The sequence below is a fragment of the Arachis hypogaea genome, chromosome 10 (genome assembly GCF_003086295.3).
Source record: "Arachis hypogaea cultivar Tifrunner chromosome 10, arahy.Tifrunner.gnm2.J5K5, whole genome shotgun sequence".
Taxonomy (NCBI): Eukaryota; Viridiplantae; Streptophyta; class Magnoliopsida; order Fabales; family Fabaceae; genus Arachis; species Arachis hypogaea.
The window spans coordinates 11,932,720-11,953,169 of record NC_092045.1 but is presented as its reverse complement, the minus strand read 5'-3'; the positions used below and the strand labels follow the sequence as shown (position 1 = coordinate 11,953,169).

The window sequence follows — 20,450 nt, the reverse complement described above, 5'->3', positions numbered from 1 at the left end:
AAGCATTCATGTTTTTTTTACTAAAAATAGAAAAATTCGAACCTACATAAGTGAGTACGGAAAAATTATACTATTTAAAGTTTGAGTTATAACTTGTTGACAACGTGATCGAGACATTTAGTTAAAAGAAACAATGGTTAAGTGCATATTAAAGTTTAGTATTAAATATTTTATATTAAAACATATATTTTATATAATTAATCTAATGACAAATTTTGTTTATAGAAATAAATAACAGTTGATTTAGACAATATTGATTGAATTTTTTTATATATCCATATATGCATCAATTTCAATTCTAAACTCAAACTTCGTTGTCATTGCATAACGGAAAAAAAATAATAATAATAAGAAAAAAAAAGATGATGCTAAATTATTGCTTCCATTTCCATCACTGGTTAGTTTCTCTTTCTTCAGCGTTTTCTTTTAGCCAATGAAGAAGAGAACAAGTGAACTATATCTCTGCAATATCAATCTCCACTTCCACACTCTGCAACGCGCACACATTGTTGAAACTTGAAACTCCAATACTACTTCCTATTCCTCTTCCTCAACGCACTTTTAATTTCTCCACTCTAACACACACAAAGTTCAAATAATAATAATAATTAAAAAAAAAACAGAAAAAGAAAGGCTCAATGACTGGCGCTAGATGCTTCAGCTTCACGGCTTTCCAAGACCGCTGCTTCCGGCGATCATTCTCTGCGGCAGGGCTGAAATCGGCGACCACCGACCTCGGCGACGGCGGCACAGTGATGCACTGCTGGGTGCCGAAGAGCATGGCAGCTTCGAAGCCTTTCCTGGTGTTGATCCACGGCATCGGCGCCAATGCAATGTGGCAGTGGAACGACTTCGTTTCGTCTCTGACGTCTCGATTCAATGTCTTCGTCCCTGACCTCGTCTTCTTTGGTGACTCCTACACCACCAAACCCGAGAGATCCGAGTCCTTCCAAGCCAGGTTCCTACTTTTTCCTTTTTTCTTTTTGTTTTGATAACTGTAAAGACTAAAACAGCTCGTATGACAGTTACGCTTAACTCAGTTAGTTGTAAGTTAGTTACTTCCCTCCAAAGAGTTAGTTATTCAGTTGTGCAGATTACAAAAGAATTGATGACACTAGAAATTATGTTTTCCAAGAGCAAGTAAGAGATTTTTACGACCAACTCGTGGTTAGCTCGCTCGTAAGTCGCTTAAGGAAGTGTGTGGGTTCGAATTTTTATTGGCCAGCGTCAATAGCACATCTATTTGAAAAAATTGTTTGCAACAGCTATGTTGCATATTGGAAATGAAAAAATAATAGCTAAAATTGTGGTGTATATATTGAAAAGATTAACACAAGAAGTGGGAGAATATCATAGATGTGTTTTGTCATGAATAGTATAAATGATGTAAGGCAGGATCGTATATTTATTCTCTACTTTCTTGTTTCTGAGCGCGTATAAGAATTTCTCTGAAAATTTATAAGATTTTCTCTTGGCAACAGCTGATATATGTGATGATCTATTGTATATATTTAGTTGAAACGATGAATCGCTATAAATGGAGATCAAGAAACTCATTTATTCCCCAATTGTTTGAGTTGTAATACCAGGTGCGTGATGGCAATGCTGGAGGCTCATGGTGTTCACAGCAGAGTGAACATTGTTGGGTTGAGCTATGGCGGATTTGTGGCGTACAGCATGGCAGCGCAGTTTCCGGAGAGTGTAGACAGGCTGGTGTTATGCTGTGCTGGTGTGTGCTTGGAGGAAAAGGACATGGATGAAGGGATGTTCAAGGTGAGGACTGTGGATGAAGCCGTGAACCTCTTGCTGCCGCAGACGCCGGAGAAGATTAGGGAGCTGGTGAAGCTTACTTTTGTGAAGCCTATCAAGGTTTTGCCTAGTTGCTTCCTCAATGATTTCATTGATGTAAGTGGCTTAGTTTCTGTTTTTTTAAATTAGAACATCCAACATATCCATTGTTCACATTGTTTAGTATTCTCATTGTCTACTTATACTTTTCCTTTTTTTAATTTTTGTAATCTTATCCTTTGGTTTATAGTTACAGGTTGCTCTGATTTTAAATAATTTCCGGAATGGTTTACTTGGAATTGTTTGTAAGAAATCTCACTTGACTTTGTAAAGTTCACAATTTTGGTTAGAGTATTGGACTGAATAATAGCAGGACAATCATGATTCATACTTTCATAGGCATGTGCATAACTGCGTATACATATTTATACTTGCCTCATTAATGTTGCATTGATTATTTGCAACATCAATCAGCTAGCTCTTGTGTAATAAACAATAACTGATAAATTAACTCAGGCTATGTTTACATAATCTGTCCTAATCCCAGAAAAACAAGGAAGATTGTGTTAGGCTTGCGACAGATATGTAACGCTTTTTCGCATCCTAATACATGGCCACTACGTGACGTCTTTGGATCTATGTAGGGTCATGTTAGGCTTGCAACAGCCATGTAAAACTTAGCCATATCCCTTTGCATGGCTGCAATGACTCTTTGGATCCATTTAGGGTTGTGTTAGGCTTGTGGCAACTAAAGTAAAATTTTGTTGCATCCCAAAACTCATCTGAAAATGGCCTTATGTACTTGCAGGTGATGTGTACTGAATGCCGCCAAGAGAGGAAAGAACTAATCCAAGCATTGCATAAGGATAGAAATATGTCTAATCTTCCTAAAATCTCCAAGGTTTGGTTAATTTATTTGCTTCTGAAACTGATTTTGTATACTCAGTTTATTTTTACCACATAGCAATTTTGCATTCCAATACTTGTTAGAAATCATGACTTTTCAATAATGATGCAGCCCACACAAATTATCTGGGGGGAGCAAGACCAGATATTCCCATTGGAATTAGCTCACAGACTCAAACGGTAAAGTTTTAAGAAACCAAGTCTTCTGTTAATTTTATCTTGGGTTTTGTCAACCAAAAGGAACTGGTCAAGTTTTAACCCATGCCCTTAGCAAAACCCTTTTGTCCTCTATAATTTAGACTCGACTCTACAATTGGACCCTATGTAGAATAAACCATTAAGATGAAGCTAATTCATTCTTGTAACTAGCTTTGTTGTTTTCAGTGTGTTCCCCATTGATCTGAATTTCGGGTTATAAATTATTGTTACTTCTCTGTAGGCATATCGGAGAGAAAGCGAATCTGGTGGTACTTAAGAATGCAGGGCATGCAATCAATGTGGAGAAGCCCAAGGAAATGTACAAAAACATAAAGTCCTTCCTCATTGATCCCCTGACTCCACTATCTAATCAAGAAAACCACAGCAATGGTCATAAAGTGGACTAGAAACTAGAAGGAGAGTTTGACCCCTGGCCTAAGAAAGAGACCTTTCAACGTTGTAGATATTTTTGTCTTACTATTTCTGCGCCAATCTAATCCGTGCGGATCATTCACTATGAATATGTAGGTTAAGGATTATATATATGGACAATCAGATTCCATGGATATATATGAATGACTTATGGCCATATGATATCATGGGTCAATTATGTATCTGCCCATCATGCTTCACCTACAACACAATATTTATTGAAATGTTTTCCCTTTCATTTTTTGGTTGGCTGTTTGAAACAATGTTGAAACCATGACTATGGGAAAATAGTATAATTGAGATTTGAGAGGGAAATAATTCAGATAGAATAACTGAGACGAGAAGAAATCAAGGTAAATGTTCCATAATGATAATATAATAAAAAATGCTATTTGTACACCAAAATGTGTATTTGTATTCCAACATTTATTTTATAATGGTGTATTATATTAGAATACAATTTGCCTAGTTTTTCCACAGACCACAATACGTAACCTAACCTAATACATTAATAATGATACTAATTGGACTATTTTAGCCTCTCTGAACCAGCGAAGTTAGCGTATAAAGCAAGGAGGAAAATAAAGAAAAATATTCCGACCTGCCGGATTCGAACCAGCGACCTAAGGATACCAGCTAGGAAACCCCACTACAGTCCTCCGCTCTACCAACTGAGCTAAGGTCGGTTAATGTAAATCTAATTCATAAATTATTTATATATATATATATATCCCATTTTATTTGGTGTCTAATTGTCCATTTATTACTGGGCTTTCTTGATTGTTTCAGTTTTCTTAGTTCTTTTGTTTACATTATATTGTTTACAATAAAACTATAGGATCAAGTCTTTTTGTTTTTTAAATTAAATCCAACCAATCTCTTTTATTGTACGCGCATTTTTTTTTCAATATATATTCAATACCAAAAAAAAAATTATATATATTCAATAAATGTATTAAACTTATCCCATTTTATTTTGGTGTCTAGTTATCTATTTATTATTAGGTTTTATTGGCTGATCTAGTTTTTTGCCTAAAATTTTTAATTATAGAAAAGACATGTGTGCAATAATTCAAGTATTTAACTTTATTGGTGCATGTATTTTTATTTTGGTACGAGAATCAGTAATTAAACTTACTGATTATTTCGCAAGTTAATTTTTAAAAAATTTTAATATTAAATTAGAGAATTCGATTTGTTTATTGTGATTTTTTTTAAAATTTATAAATCGGAGGATCCAATTTTTATTTTTAACAAATTAAATAGTCTGATTTTTGTTCCAAAAAAATCGGAAGGTTCGATTTTTATATTTTAAATAAAAAAGTTTCACGTTTAAAAATAACATCTTTGTAATCTATGATCCTGAAAAAATCATTTTCACCCAAGCATAAAAAATAATGTGCGGCCAATTTTTCTTAGTTCTTTTGTTTACATTATATTATACATACGAATCCCGCTAGAGATACAATGAGAAATCTTGACAATGTGTATAATGGACTAGTTATTTAACCCAATAGAGATAAATAATAAAAATCCCTCTATAGATTACTCTAAATTCAAAAACTCTCATTCAGTTATTTCACATCAAATTTCAAATTTCAAATATCACAATTTTAAATTTCAAAGTTTTAAAAATCTAATTAATTATTTCAAAAAAATAACCATCCAAAATTCTAATTTACCAAAACATTTCACTCCAATACCCTTTTCTTTTTTAACCGGTAGCCACCCCACCTTCATCAATAATCATCCCACTTTACCTTCGCTGCTTGGCCTGCCAGACGCTACTCACCCTTAGCAAAAATAATCATCCACTTAAGAATAAAAATAATCATTCATATACCTAATGAATTGAACATTCAACATATTTTAATATTATATAACTAAACCCAATACAGTCAAAATAAACATCTACATAAAAATTAAAATAATCATCCACATACCTACTAAAATGACCATTAAATACATTAAAATATCTCATTTACAATCAGAATAGACATCTCATTTATATGAAAAATAAACATTTACATGCATCTTGGTGCCAACAATGTTGCAGCGACAACAATGGCGCTCCTTCTTCTCATCACCACCATTTTCTCATCATCGCAAGATCCACGTCATAATCAAATACCACTTGGCTCAACTCTTTACCCAGCTACTCAACCTACTACATGGCTTTCTCCTTCTAACCTCTTTGCATTTGGCTTTTACCAGCAACAGCAGGCCAATGATAATGGCGGAAGGTGCAGCAGCAATATTACCACATGCATTCTTGTCACCGCCATCATGCCTGCCATCGTTTCGTGCCGATGATGCGTCCGGTTGAAAGTGCAGAAAATTCTGATGCTGGACGTTGTTCAGCCACGTCGAAGTTGGTCCTCCATCGCCGGCACTAGAGAGAGTTAGCATCTCAGTGCCGTTGCCATCCTCGGACTCGGCGTCTCTGTCCTCACTAAAATCCTTCCATTCGCTGTGGTGTTTTCAAGCTTTGGAGACCCAATCCTGTGGCTTGTCTGCTTCGCCTTCTTCTTTGCCAAGGGATTCATCAAGCCCGGTCTTGAGAACCGCATCGCGTACCAGTTCGTCTCACTCTTTGGATGCTCCTTGCTAGGGTTAGGGTACAACTTGGTCTTCAGTGAAGCGCTTCTCGCGCTGGCGATTCCGTTGGTTTCAGCGGCACCAATGAGAGAGAATGGAGAGGGAGAGAGAGAGAGGGAGGGAGAGGAAGACCGATTAGAAGTGTTTGTAACTGTTTAGAATCTTTATTTGCTTTGTATTTAAAATAAGAAATAATTTTATAATTAATTAATTTAATTATCATTTAATATTAATTTCAAAAATACCCCTATTGTACACATTGTACACTAATTACATTGGCTCCTCATACTTTCTTTATACATTATATACAATAAAGCTAGACGACCTAAAAGTTAGGCGATCAAGTCTTTTTCGATCTAAGTTTCTTTTATTATACGTGTACTTTTTTCTTTTTCTTCTTCGCTTTTTTTTGTCTTCTTCATCCTCCCTCATTATCATTATCGTCGTCTTCGTCATCATCTTCTTTATCATCTTTTTCTTTTTCTTCTATATATGTTCAATAAAACTATTAAACACATAAATTTTGATGCACAACACAGCAATTTTGGTGCACAATACAAAATTTTTTAAAGGACCATATGTTCAGAATATTAACACCTAACTAACAAAAATGCACCATATAAAAATTTTGGTACACAGTAGAGAAATTTGATGCATAACACAAAAATTTTGATGTACAGCACACAAATTTTGATGCATGACACATAAATTTTGGTGCACGACACATAAATTTTTAAAAGACCACATGCTCAAAATATTGATTCATCCAACCAACAAAATACATTTAGCGAAAAAATTTATATATTATGTGCAAAACTTTCTATGTTATGTACAAATATGCAAAAATTTTTATACTATATCAATATGTTTATGCTATATGCAAAAATTTTTGTGTTATGTGTAAAATTTGTGCTGTATCAATAAATTTTTATGCTCTCAAACAAAAATTTTTTTGCTGGAGAAAAAGAAAGCAGTGATGCATGCGTACTTTTTTTGTTGGATTTGTGCCAATTTGGTTGAACTTGGTTACATTACAAAAATTATACCAGAGATAAACTATTTTAATTTAGACATTCAATTGCCTCAATACTATCACCTTCAATGAATAAATCAAACATGCATCATTTTTGGACCTTCTCCAAGCTCATTAGACAAGCTAAGACTTCTACTTCATTGGTATGGAGAGATAAGAAGCTCATCCACGTGACTGCCATGAGAATCTCTCCATGCCAATCTTGTTTTACCATTTCAATTCCAACTGTGCCATCATCAATGTAAGATGCGTCGACATTAATTTTGATAAGGTGGGTAGGTGGTATTTCTAAAAAATTGAGGCTATTCATCTCTAATGATATGTTTTAGATCCCCTTTTTCACTCTCAATTGAACTTTCAAAAATTTCTCATGCTTTCTTACTGCATTTTCTGTTGCTTCGAGGGGACTTTTTAAAATGTCATTGAAGACCATGTCATTTCTCGCAGACCAAATTAATTGTAGGTTCGTGAAGAACAACCCTTGTCTATCTGGGTCTAGCTCTCTCAGCATTTCTTCAATCCATTCTGTGATGGTCTTCTCAAGTTGTGCATGTGATCGAATTGTTAAGGGACTATCAAATCAGAATATTCTTGCATACTCACATTTTTTGAAAAGGTGATTTTCAGACACTTCTTTCCTCCAACACATCAAATAAAGTGAAATGCAATTCATACCTCCTTTTTTGCAAATTGAGTCACGTTGAGAGGGATCTCTTCATGTTTCTTCAAACATAGTGTGTTATTCTTGGATGGGTCTTTTCTCTCCACAGCCTATCTCAATTTAGCTCTGTTGAATCAGAGGATATGGAGCTTTGGTGTTAGAGATTATTCTGCTTGATTACTTTATGGTATGCGTCTCTAGCCCTATATTCTCCATCCTTATTAAATTTTAATTTTTAAAAGAATTTGTCTTGTTGTTTGTGTGACTAGTAGGGGTAATTCTAGGATCTGTTGTGCCTCAAATAATATAAAATTTTTCCTAATTTTTTTCGCATCCCAATATGTGCCATAATCAATTATCAAGTCTCGCACTATCGCATTCTCTTTTAAAGTTGTTATGAAATTCCATATTCTATGCTTGTTTTGTTTGGACAACTAGCATATTTTTTAGATTTTATGCACTTTTTATCCTCTATTTTCCAAAGCCCCACATCTCAATTACCTCCCTGCCATTTAGAATGCTTCTAGGAAAGATTTTTTGGAATAGTATCTTGCTTTAATGACTCTGGTCGCCAGTGAATCTAGTTTCTTGATGAGTCTCCAACCCTATTTTGCAAGTATGGCCTGATTAAAAGCCTCAAAATCTCTGAAGCCGAGCCCTTGATTTGTCTTGTTGGAAGACATTTTGTTCTATTTTACCTAATAAATTTTTTTCTCTCTGTTTTTACTCTCCTTGTAGAATCTATATATCATTGCATCTAGGTGTTGGCACAATCTTTTGGGTAGTTGGAAACAACCCATTATATATGTGTAAATGGATTGTCCTATAGCCTTGATAAGTGTCTCCTTCCTGGCTCTAAATAAATGCTTTTCCTTCCATCCTTTAGGCTTCTTTCATATCCTCTCCTGGATAAAGTAAAAAACCTCATTCTTAAATCTTCCCACGAAGGTATAGAGGCCCAGCCGCACGTCCAAGTACTTTGAGTGGTTATTAATTGCCTTTATCCCTAACCAATCTTGGATAAAATTCTATCTGGTAGTTGGCACATTTCAGCTAAATGATATTTTTTACTCTAGGTTGATTCTTTAGCTTGACTCTTTTTGGTAAAGAGATAGTATATTATTTATCCATATAATGTCCTAGTCTGTCACTCTTGAGAATAATATGCTATCATCTGCAAAAAAGAAATGGTTGATCTATGATGCCTGTCTGACTACACTAATCCCTCGGATAACTTGCCTTTTTTGGACTCTGATTAGTAATCAAGATAGCACTTCAATACACAATAACAAAAGGTATGGAGAGATAGATCACCTTTTCGAAGATCTCTAGAGGGTCTGAAGCTCTTGGTAGGAGTCCCATTCAAAATAACGAAAAATAATACTATTGACACAATTTCATATGAGTCTAACCCACTTGTCTAAGAACCTTATGGTTGTTAAAACATCCTTTAAGAACTCCCATTTAATTTCGTTATACGCTTTTATCATATCAAGCTTTAGTCCAATGTAGCCTTTTTAACCCCCCTCCCCAATCTTCTTCTTCACATAATAGAAGATTTCAAAGGCCATAATCGGGTTATCAGTTATTAACCCGTTCTTTACAAAATGCTTTGAAATTTTCCTACTATATAGGGTAGGATCTGTTTCGATCTATTAGCAATTTTCTTAGTTACAAATTTAAATATGACATTACATAGGGATATAGGTCTAAATCTTTTGTATGTTTGGGAGTTTTTGATATTTGGAAATCATACAAATATAAGTAGAATTAAGGAGATTAGGGTTAACATTATCATTAAGAATATGTAGCACACAATTTATAACATTATCACCGACTATTTTCCACATCTTTTGGTAAAAGAGTGTCGACATGCCATCAGGTCCTGGCACCTTAGTTGGATGCATATACTTTAGAATTGCCAAAACTTCTTCTACAATGAATGTTCTATCCAGAGTCTCACTCATTCCCATGTTGATTATGTCTTTGACTACTTCAGTGATTCTTTGGTCATCAGTGACCTCCTTAGAGCTAAAAAGCTTCTAAAAAAAACTAATCACCACTTTCTTTATCTTCTTTTCATATTCAAAAATTCATCCAACATCATCTCGGATAGACTTCACCCAATTCCTGCTTTTCCTTTGCAAGACCTTCTAATAAAAGAATTTGGAGTTTCTATCTCTATACTTCTACCAATTTATAATTGACCTTTGCGCCCACCAGGTTTCTCTTATTTCAGCATATCATCCAGTTCACCTTCAATTTTTTGATTCTTCTGATTACTTCTTCTTCTTGTTTGATTGAGTTTAAATGTTGGAGCTTGTTCTGAAAAATTTTGATTCTCATTGGAATGTTACCGAATTTCCTTTCTTTCTATTTATCTAGTTCTATGTCATAGTGCTTTACTTTCATATAGATCAGTTCTCAATTACCCTCCTAGGCTTCTTTTATTGTCTTCTTGCAATTTTTACTTGATAACTAGCATTCTTCGAACTTGAAAATAGTGCTGAGGTTTCCTTCTTCTTCTTATTTCTCCGAATAGGTCTACTAGTATTAAGTAGTGATCAGACTTATATCTGTTAAGGTGTTGTACAATTGTTTTGGAAAAATATTTTTCCATTCAATTGTTGCCAAAGTGCAGTCAAGTCTCTCTTGTATGTTGTCATCACCTCTTTGTCTGTTAGTCCAAGTGAAGGAATGACCCACGAATCCTAAATCAAGGAGTTTACTTGTTTGCACTACGTCCTTAAATTCTTGAGCTTATGTGTAGTTGACCATGCTCGCCCCATATTTTTCTTCTTGTCCCATAACTTGATTAAAGTCTCCTTACACTAGCTATGCTCTCCCATTATCTCTGCACAAAACATGTAGTAACTCCCAACTTAAGTGCTTGTTTGTGTTCTCTGGCCATCCATAGAATTCAGTTGCCCTCCATCCTATATCTACATCTGTTTCTTCAACCTAAATGACTATATGGTTAATTGAGAAGGATTTGATGCTGGCATTGACCGAATTGTCCCAAAGCAAAGCTAAATCTCCCGATCATTGTCTTCCCTCCTCCACACAATTCACTCTTACTATATTTGATAAGTCACCCTTGTGTCTTAACCTTATAATCTTTATCTCCTTTCTTCTTGTTTCCATGAGAAAAATAAGATTGGGTCCTTCTTGTTTAATGAGCTTGTTTAGAGCTCAAACTGTCCATAGGTTTTCAAGACCACGACAGTTCCAACTAGGGGTGCACAGACCCGGCCCGGCCCGAAGGCCTGGCCCGGTCCCGAACACTTTAGGGACTAATTTGGTGTGATTTCATCGGATCTAGGGTCGGGTATGGGTCTCAAAAATAGACCCGGTCATTATTTCGGGTCGGGTCCGGGCCATAGCTCCGGTCACCCGAAGTCGGCCCGGTGGCCCGGTCATCATACACAATTAATATTTTGTGTTATTAGTGATAGATCATGACTATTCTTATGTGGAATTTTATTGTAAACCTTAATATTTTGTGTTATTAGTCATTATAAGACTATAAATTAATGTATTATGTTTAGAATGCATAAGACTTTAGACTAATACATAAGATTGTGTTATTTGTATTGATTTAAATATTTGGTATTATTAGACAATATTAGTATTGATTGTGGTTATGCTTTAGTATTGATTGTGGTTATGCTTTAATTTTGAAGAAGGGTTGGTTCTTGTTATATTTTTCTAAGTGAATTTTACCATGTTAACTAATGGTTGGAGTCTTGGAAATTTGAATTTTTTTACATGCTAGCTTACAAGAAGGTATCAACGTAATGTAATGTTAACGGCCCGGTTTTCACCCGGTTTTCACCCGGTATAATTGTGGCCCGAAAGTGTATTGGTTTCATCGGGTCTAGGGCCGGGTTCGGGTCTAATAAATAGACCCGGTGTATATTTCGGGCCGGGTCTGGGTCACATCAAACCCGGTTTCACCCGGCCCATGTGCACCCCTAGTTCCAACTGATAATCTTCATGTATTCGGCAGGGCTACCCAGTAGCCTCTGCCATTGTGTTCTCTCCTTTCTCAGTCAACTTTCTTATCTTTGATTTTGGGGTATCTATCTCCATTACTTCTTTTTCTTGTATCTTCCTTTTTTCATTTGGTGCCTCCATATTCTCCTTTCATATTTATGTTGTTGATGCTTCTTTATAGGACAACCTCTTCTATGTTTTAGTTTCTGTTTTGGCATTGACTTTTCTTGTATTGGTGGTATTGACTAGCACGCTTTTCGTTGCTGCATTATCTTCATTTTTCCTTTTTATTTGACTTTCACCATTACTCCTCCTTCTTCTCCTTTGCCTCTAATCACAAACTTTCTCTCTTTTGAAATGGTGATTTTACCTGTACATCTTGTGCTATCTTCCTTCCCTGATTTTGGGTCAGTTTAGGTCTAAGTGTTTAGGTTTTCTTCTTCTGTGTATTTCGAGTTTGAATTTTGTTAGTTTTTCCAAAAATTTCTCAGCCATGACTCTTTGCCTCTTTAGATCTTCTCCTTTTACATTGTTTCCTTTTACCTTTTTCCTTTTTTTTCTTATGCTCACCTTCGTTCCTGGACTTTCTGCCATCATCTATGGTCCCAGCTTCTTGGAACTGTTCTTCCTTGCCTTCTTATCTCTCACCACCTTCGCGTAGATACTGTCTTCATGTCCAATCTCCCCATAGTAATAGCAGAAGTTTGGTAATTTTTCATATTTGAACTCTACCCATACTAGGTCATCTTCCTAACTTCCTATATTAGCACCTTTAAGAAGAGGCTTCTTATTGGTTTCTAGTGTTACCATGACCTTTATGAATTTGGTCTGATCTTTACTACTCTCGAAGATTTTGCACTTCTTCACTTCATCCATAATAGGTGCAATTTTTCTTCTAAGCTTTGCGGTCTTGTGGTTCTCTTGGAGGTTCCAAAGTTGAATCTTGATTTCTGCTTCGTCCAACCTTTTATCTATTAGATCTTCACTTTTATTCCATCTTTTCACTAGTAGTCATGAGTTCCTAAAGGACCAAGAATTTTCTTTGATTACTTCTTCATGTCCTTCTCTCCTCTTAGAAGAAGAACTGGTAGATCTTCGGTTTTAGCTCGACTACTCTAAAACGTTAGAGTTTTTTTCTATATGTTGTACATTGTTGATTGTACCCATGCTGTGTTGATGTTTTATCTAAGTGTAGTTTTCTACTAGGTTGTTTGTGCATCCTTATATCCCTTTCTCAACATTCTCATCATCATACATTATCAAGGGTTCTTCTTTTTTCTTCTTGTCTTTTATCATTGTTTGAGGTTATTTGGCTATTGTTTGGGTCTGATATTGTATTGTGGTTTAATGGAATAGGACAATACCGATGTTGTGCAGCATAGGACCATTTTATACACGATGTAGGACGGATGAGACACTACTCTCCTTTAAAACCTAGGGAATCCCTAGGTAGGACGAAAAGATTAATAATTTAGGATTGAGTTTGAATTACAAAATAATATAGTGAAAAATTTGGACTGTGTTTAACATTGTATAACTCAGTCCATGTGTACTTTTTGGAGTGAAATTGAGAAAATAATTTTGTCGAGAACTTGATTTAGGGTTTACAATTCTTTTATTATACAATTTGTTCTTGTCAAATTGATTTATGTTAACAATTACTAAATTGAGTAAATAGCCATTTTGTGATTATGACTTTGACAAAATAGACAAAAAAATATAAATAACCAAAATAATTACAAAAATTATAGTTGTTAAAACTGGATCGAATCGTAGAAGTTTGGTCAGTTTGGTTCGTTATTTAAATCATATAAGGAATTAAATCAATCAAATTCGTTGAAAACCGATGATTCACGTTAAAAATCGTTGGTTCATGAGTCAGCACAAAAAACGTATTTGTCAAAGGTAGGCCAGCGAGAGAAGATGTACCTAAGATGCACACCAAATTTGGTTAAATATATAAACTTTATAAAGGATTCTCTTTTTGCTTATATGCCTGATGTGAGACTAACAACAAAAAAAGAATTTTTAGAATGATGTGTATTGTACAAGCTCAATTTTATGGAAATGGAGCCTGTATGTGAGCTTTTCATCGATATGGAATCAAGGGGGGTTAGACATGTATGTGGGGCAGAATTTTGGCAGCTTTTAGGAGAAGAACTCGGACCGTCCGAGTTCTTTGTTTGTGAATTTCCTAAACCCGAAGACGCACGGTCCGATTTGTGGTGGGGAGGGAAAATGGTTTGGTGCGGATAAATCGGACCCTGCGATATGGCTGAGTTGGAAGAGAACTCGAACGGTCCGAGTTGCATGTAGCGACTGGAGTCGGACCGTCCGTTTTGGCTAGGAATGGCAGGACCGGTTTATGAAAACGCATGGTCCGATTTGGTTGTTTAATATATTTTTGAATGAAGTTAACCTAGTCGAATGGTCCGAGTTGAGTATAGAGTCTATATAAAAGGGTGCAACGAGTTAGTGTTAGGTTACCCGTCTTCTTCCCTTCTTCAGCGCCGCTTCCTCTGTTTCGTATTTCTGGATATCTTTCATACTTGTTCTAAATCACAAAAGTTAGTAGTTAATGTTATGTTTTTTTTTGTGAGTAAGAGAAATGAGTGATAGAGTACTACTAAAGGTGTATTATTTTGGTCAAATTTTATTACAAACGTCTGAAGGGGTAAAATTTATTTGTGAAAATCCACTAGATGTTGTTATTCCTTTTATCATTTCCTTTGAAGAACTCAAAGGTTTGATCTGTGAGAAGATTGATTCTGAGAGGGCAAAAAAAATATCCTGTGTTCTATACAGATATCCCATACCGGTATTTGGTGGGTTTGTCCAATTTCAAACAAGATATGTGACGGACGACGCGAGCATGCAGGAGATGTTTTCAATGTATATTGAAAACCGGGCCCAGATCTCGTTTATCGAGTTGTATGTTGAGTTTGAACAATCTGAGGCTGACCGAAACATTCTACGAGAAGATTATAATAGTGACAGTGAAGAAGAGTTCGAAAGCAACTACGAATGTGTTGGTGCAGATGGAGATGAAGATCATGGTAACGGAAATATGGATCCAGATGTGACAGAGGTGGCAGATGCACTCGCAAACGATATGCCGTTTGGGGAGCCTTCATTCATGCGAGTTCTGGACTTGGAAGCCATGCATGTTCCGGAGTTTCCGGAATATATGACTGCAGGTACATTATAAAAAAATTAATAGTTTTTTTTATTTAGTTATTGAATTATTTATGAATGAATTAGTATTTATTAACCATTATTTTAGCATGCGTTGATGTCATGTATGTGTTAGACATTGAACCGGTTGACCCGATCCTATGTAAAAAAAAATTAAAAAATAGTACGAAGTTAAAAAAATAAAAGTCAACATATGTGTTCACTAACATTTGAAACATATAACGTTATTTTAAACTAATATAGAACATAGAAGTTAATATTTTATTATTATTTACGTTATACACTATAGGTATTGGGTAGAAAATAATAATAAAATTCTCTACATTACGAAAATGAAAGTTAACGTGTGTTTGTAGATATGACATAGAGAACCGGACCGGTTAGTATTTGGTTCGTCGGGGTTGACGGTCGACCCGGTCGGTCTGGGCCGGTTTTTTACATCTGACGTTCATGTCAGTATTTGTGAAAAAAGTTACCCAGTAACATGATGTTAGGGTCAGATTTATATCATACTTGATGCAGTTAATATTGATTTATTAGGGTTTTGAAATATATACATATTTATTGAAATTTTTCCCATGCTGGTTGTCCTGGCAGAAGTTCCTATTGTCGCAAATGGTGAATTTGCTGTTGGGATGGAGTTTAGTTCCCGGGAAGCTATTATTAAGGCAATAAATAGTATACCATACGACGAAGCGTAGACTACCGGGTGTATGAATCTGAGCCTTTGACATTTTATGCCAAGTGTACACAGTATGGGTCAGGGTGTGATTGGCTTATCAGGGTTAGTCTGATCAGCAGGAAGTATTGTTGGGTTATAAGGAGGTATAATGGTAGTCACACTTGTACCAGAGCCACCATTTCACAGGATCATTCGAAGCTGGACTCCATCACAATTGCAGAAGCAATAAAGCCATTGGTTGAGGCTGACCCCTCCGTAAAGGTAAAATCGGTTATAGCAGAAGTGCAATCGAAGTTCAACTATACTGTTAATTATCGGAAAGCATGGTTGGCTAAGCAAAGGGCAGTAGAAAAAATATTTGCATGTAGATTTCAGGAGGAATGATGTTCGGATCCACCCGATCCACAGCATAAGCAACCCAAACAAACTGGAAAAAATAAAGGAACCTCAACATAACAGTCCACAACGCCAATTACAATAACAATGCTGTATAATTATGTCTCAGACCCTAAACCAAAAACTAATACTACTTTAATTAAAACACACCTGCCCTTCTTGAAGTTCATCAAATGACTTCCTAAAGTGAGCTAACTTCATATATCTATATCGTCGGTCACCACGCTCCCAGTTCCGCCACCTATTATGATATATTCAATTACCTCAACTACCATTAAATGAATCTTAAATATCAAGATACGGGTACATTGTAACAAATTATTACCTGTTTGCTAGCAGAAAACTTCGAGGTTCCCTAGGTAGCGGCGATAGGTATGGCAGCCTGATCCAAGCCCAACAGAGTAGAAGTGTTAGTGGACCATCTATTTCCTTGCAGTTAAAACGGGATGCCCGGCATAATGCCCTGTAGAGATGTGCCAGGCATGCCGCTCCCCAATTATACTGACCAATACTACCAAAATCACGTAACAAGGGTAAAAATTTCCAATGCACTCCTGCCCCAGACTTATCCCCAAACAAGATCGTCCCGATCAACAACATAATATGGCACCTCACATACCTCTGTATACTGATATCATCAATCAACTGTAAATTTTCCTTTAGATCACGCAGCCAGGTAAGTTTTATGCAACTAGATCTACAATCAGACATACGCGGTACAACTCCAAATTGAAGCAAACATTCCGCCTCCAACGCTTCAAAACTGCTCATTGTCATCCCTGTGACTGGAAGACCATCTGTGGGAAGACCAAGAATCAGAGCTACATCTTCAAGTGTCACAGCACATTCACCAATGGGAAGGTGGAACGTATGTGTCTCTGGGTGCCAACGTTCAATTAGAGCATTTACCAATGCTTTATGACACTGCACTATCCCAATCTGAGATGCATGATAGAACCTGGTAATTCGCAAATGATCCTCCACCCTTTCGTTGTACCGATCCGAAGGAAGTGGATGGTTACATGTCAATATTCTTGATTTCTACAAAAAAAAAAACATAACAAATTACTAATCAAATTATTAAGAATTACTAACTTACCATCATCAATCCTTTGACTGAATCCTTATACAACTAATTCTTGTAACTTCTAAATTTAATTAGTTAATCCTCAAAAGTATTCATAACTGCTAATGAAACTCATTACAAATACATATATTCCTAATCATAAATCTCAACAATATTACAACATCCACAATAATATCGAACGTTAATTACTCTTTTATTAAAAAATTTTTTCCCTGCAATACAAAATATTAATAATCTGTATATGCCATCATTCATATTCTAACAACGGTAATAATTAACTTGCTAATAATAATTACTACAATTAAATTTATTTAAATATTCTCGTAAAGAAATATCTAACATGGCTTAATTAAAATAACCTTTCTAATCAACTCAGCATTAACACTTTATCACAATAATAATAACATTTAACCAAAATCGATAACAGTTATACTTAATTTCTTAAAAACACATTTAAATAACATTGGCTTACAAATAATAATTATACTAAAAATAAATAAATTTATAAAAAATTTACATTATCTACTACTTACTACTACAGCCAAAAACACAAAACTAAACAACAACAACAACATAATCATAAAAAATTTTCTTATCATGATATATATAATTAATAATCTGTAAAAAAATATTTAAATAAAATCTAACAAATATTTAAAAATTAGTCATAACCATTCTATTTATATTCTTCAACTACACGTCTAACAACAACATAATCATAACAAATTTCCTAATCATGATTTATATAATTAATAATTTGTAAAATAATTTTAAACAAATCTAACATGAAGCTCAGATTGATCAACATCTTTAATTTTGTATTTTTTTGGCATTGTTGTTGCTCCTCCACCATACAAAACTCAGAGAAATGAAGAAGAAGGCTGTGAGGGTGAAAGGTTAGTGGGAGTGAAGTGTGGATTCGGATGGTGAGGGAGCTAACTTTTCTTTCTGTGTTTATGAGGGGCACCGTTTAGGAACTCAATGGGGAAGCGACGCGTGTCCATTGTTAAACCAACTCGGACCGTGCGATTGGTCCAACGAAAATCGGACGGTCCGTGAAGCTCAGCCATCTCGGAGGGTCCGAATCCCTCACCAACCTGAGCCAAATGTACTGGAGTCGGACTGTGCGTTTTGTGCCTTGAACTCGGAGGGTCCGAGTACCTTTCCCCCTGACACCACAACTTGGTTACACACCTGCCACCCCCATATCATTATTATAAACCAGTTAGGGTACAATATGTAAATTAAAAAGCGGTATTGTATAATAAGCGAGATACGGGGCTTTAGTTTATATTTATAACCGTTTCAATTAATTTGGTTTATATTTATTTAATTTAATTTTAGTTTGTACTAATTTTTTTCAAATTAATCATATTTTTTAATAATATACGATTGATACCATGAATAAAATATTTTTTATTAATCATAATATATTTTCTCTATGACTATGGTATTTAATATTTAAAGTATATAATAGATATAGTTAATAAATTATTAGAATTAAAAAAATAATAATTAATATAAATTCAGTCATTCTTAAATTATTTTTATTTTATTTAATAATAATAATTATAAACTCATTTATTTTTTTCTTTTCATAATTATATGATATATATTAGTATTAATTTTTTCAATAAATACTTATAGTGTATAATCGTTAATAGATATACACTAATTAAAGAATGATTAAAATTTGAAAATAATAGTTATTTTAATATAAAAATAAAATAAAAATACTTATGATAGAGTAAAAATAATAAAATATTTATTATTTTTGTTCTGTATTATTTTAGAATGATTTGATTATTTTTAGAATATTATTAAAGATATGTATTTTAAATTTTAATTTTAAGTTTTTTACTATTTTATATTTTTTATTTATGTTGGACCGAATCAACCGGTTTAATCCGTGATTCACTGGTTAAAACAATAACCTAATTAAGGATGGTAAAATTTTTCGAAGCACGGGATTTCCGTAGAAACCGCCCTAAATGGAGACTCGAAGATAGAGAATTTTCTCCACGTAGATGGGAATGGGGGCGAAAATTCTCCCGTGACAGACGTTGGGATCCGAGTAGGGATCCCCGCCCCGTCTCCGCTAATCTCCGAATTATTAAATTTATTTAAATACCCTTAATAATTTATTCTTAATATAAATTTTTTAGTAATTTCACATACCATATATATATATATATATATATATATATATATATATATATATATATATATATATATATATATATATATATACACACCCTAATTTTAAAAGTGTCTTCTCTTCTCTCCATAATACTAACACTGCGCCATCCCACTCCTCAGTCATCCCAAAAGGCTAGAACTCACAAATTCCAATCTCTCACAATGTCACAATTATACTTCTCGCCATTCTTGTTCAGTGTTCATCGTGTCATTACCTCCTCGCCGCCTCATTGTCTATTACTGCGACGTCTTTTTTCCTTTTTACTGCTGTGTGACTGTATCCTTGTATGTTGTGATAATGTTTTTTGATTTTTTGATTTTTTTTTTAATTTTTCATTAGAACTTTCATATAAATAATCAATATAGAAAGATGAAGAATGTGACCTGCGAAAAATGGGAATGGGGGACAATATTCTCCCACGGCAAAGATTGAAGTAGGGACGGGAAACAAATCTATGAACGGAAACAAGAAGCGAGAAGGTATTTTCCGTCCTAACCCTTTTTCGTTGCCATCTCTAAACCTAATGATCCAATAATTTGATCCGTTCAATTATTAATTTGATTCTGACAACTATATAAAAAATATATTTTATTTGACAAAATAAATCAAATGCATATAAATATATAAGTAAATTTATTACACGTTTGATTATGTTTATCAAATGAAACATATCTTTAAAGGATTATTTTATTATTTTTATCTTTTTATTTGTGAAAATTCTAATTTTTTAGAGTCAAAATAATTTTTATTCTACTAAATTAATATTAAATGCATTTGAATTCCGAAACAATTATTAATATTTTAGAAAGGAAAAAAAAGTATAATAATATTTAGATAGCATGCCACCACTCCTGATTCCTGAAGCTAAGATCTTTGTGGTGATTCCTAAATTTAGAGTATTAATGTAAGTTTTATTTATTTTAAGAATTAAATAATTTAAATATTTTCTAAATCTTTTTAAAAGAAATTCTTTATATATAAGCGTTTTTTCATACAAGTCATATAAGTTATTTATTTATTTTTTTTTTTCTTCTTCTTTATCTTTTTTCGTGCCTCTTCTTCTTCTTTTTCGTTTTTGAAGTGTTTCATCTTCATTGTCGTGTTTCTCCTCGTTTTTCTTTTGATTTTGTAACATTATGTATTGTTTTCTTCTTTGTTTGATTTTTTCCTCCCAAAAAGAATTATAAGAATATGAAATAAGAAAATGAAGAAGAAGAAGCAGCAGAAAATGAGGAGGAGAAAGAGTAAAAGTTCTGAATTATGCATAAGGTGTACTTC

The 20,450-nt window shown here is 34.3% G+C and overlaps 1 protein-coding gene and 1 non-coding gene across 2 annotated transcripts; one reads left to right on the top strand and one right to left on the bottom strand.

The window, feature by feature from the left end:
* Positions 1–306: 306 nt before the first annotated feature.
* Positions 307–3,562, top strand: LOC112715165 (uncharacterized). Its single transcript, XM_025766933.3, has 5 exons — positions 307–958; positions 1,590–1,905; positions 2,597–2,689; positions 2,807–2,874; positions 3,134–3,562. Exons 1-5 carry the CDS (start codon positions 639–641, stop codon positions 3,297–3,299), a joined length of 963 nt encoding a protein of 320 aa, XP_025622718.1. The 5' UTR covers positions 307–638; the 3' UTR covers positions 3,300–3,562.
* A 357-nt stretch (positions 3,563–3,919) lies between these two features.
* TRNAY-GUA (transfer RNA tyrosine (anticodon GUA)) lies at positions 3,920–4,010 on the bottom strand. Its single transcript is given in 2 exon segments — positions 3,920–3,955; positions 3,974–4,010. It is a non-coding gene; the product is annotated as a tRNA-Tyr (tRNA).
* Between the last annotated feature and the right edge of the window lie 16,440 nt (positions 4,011–20,450).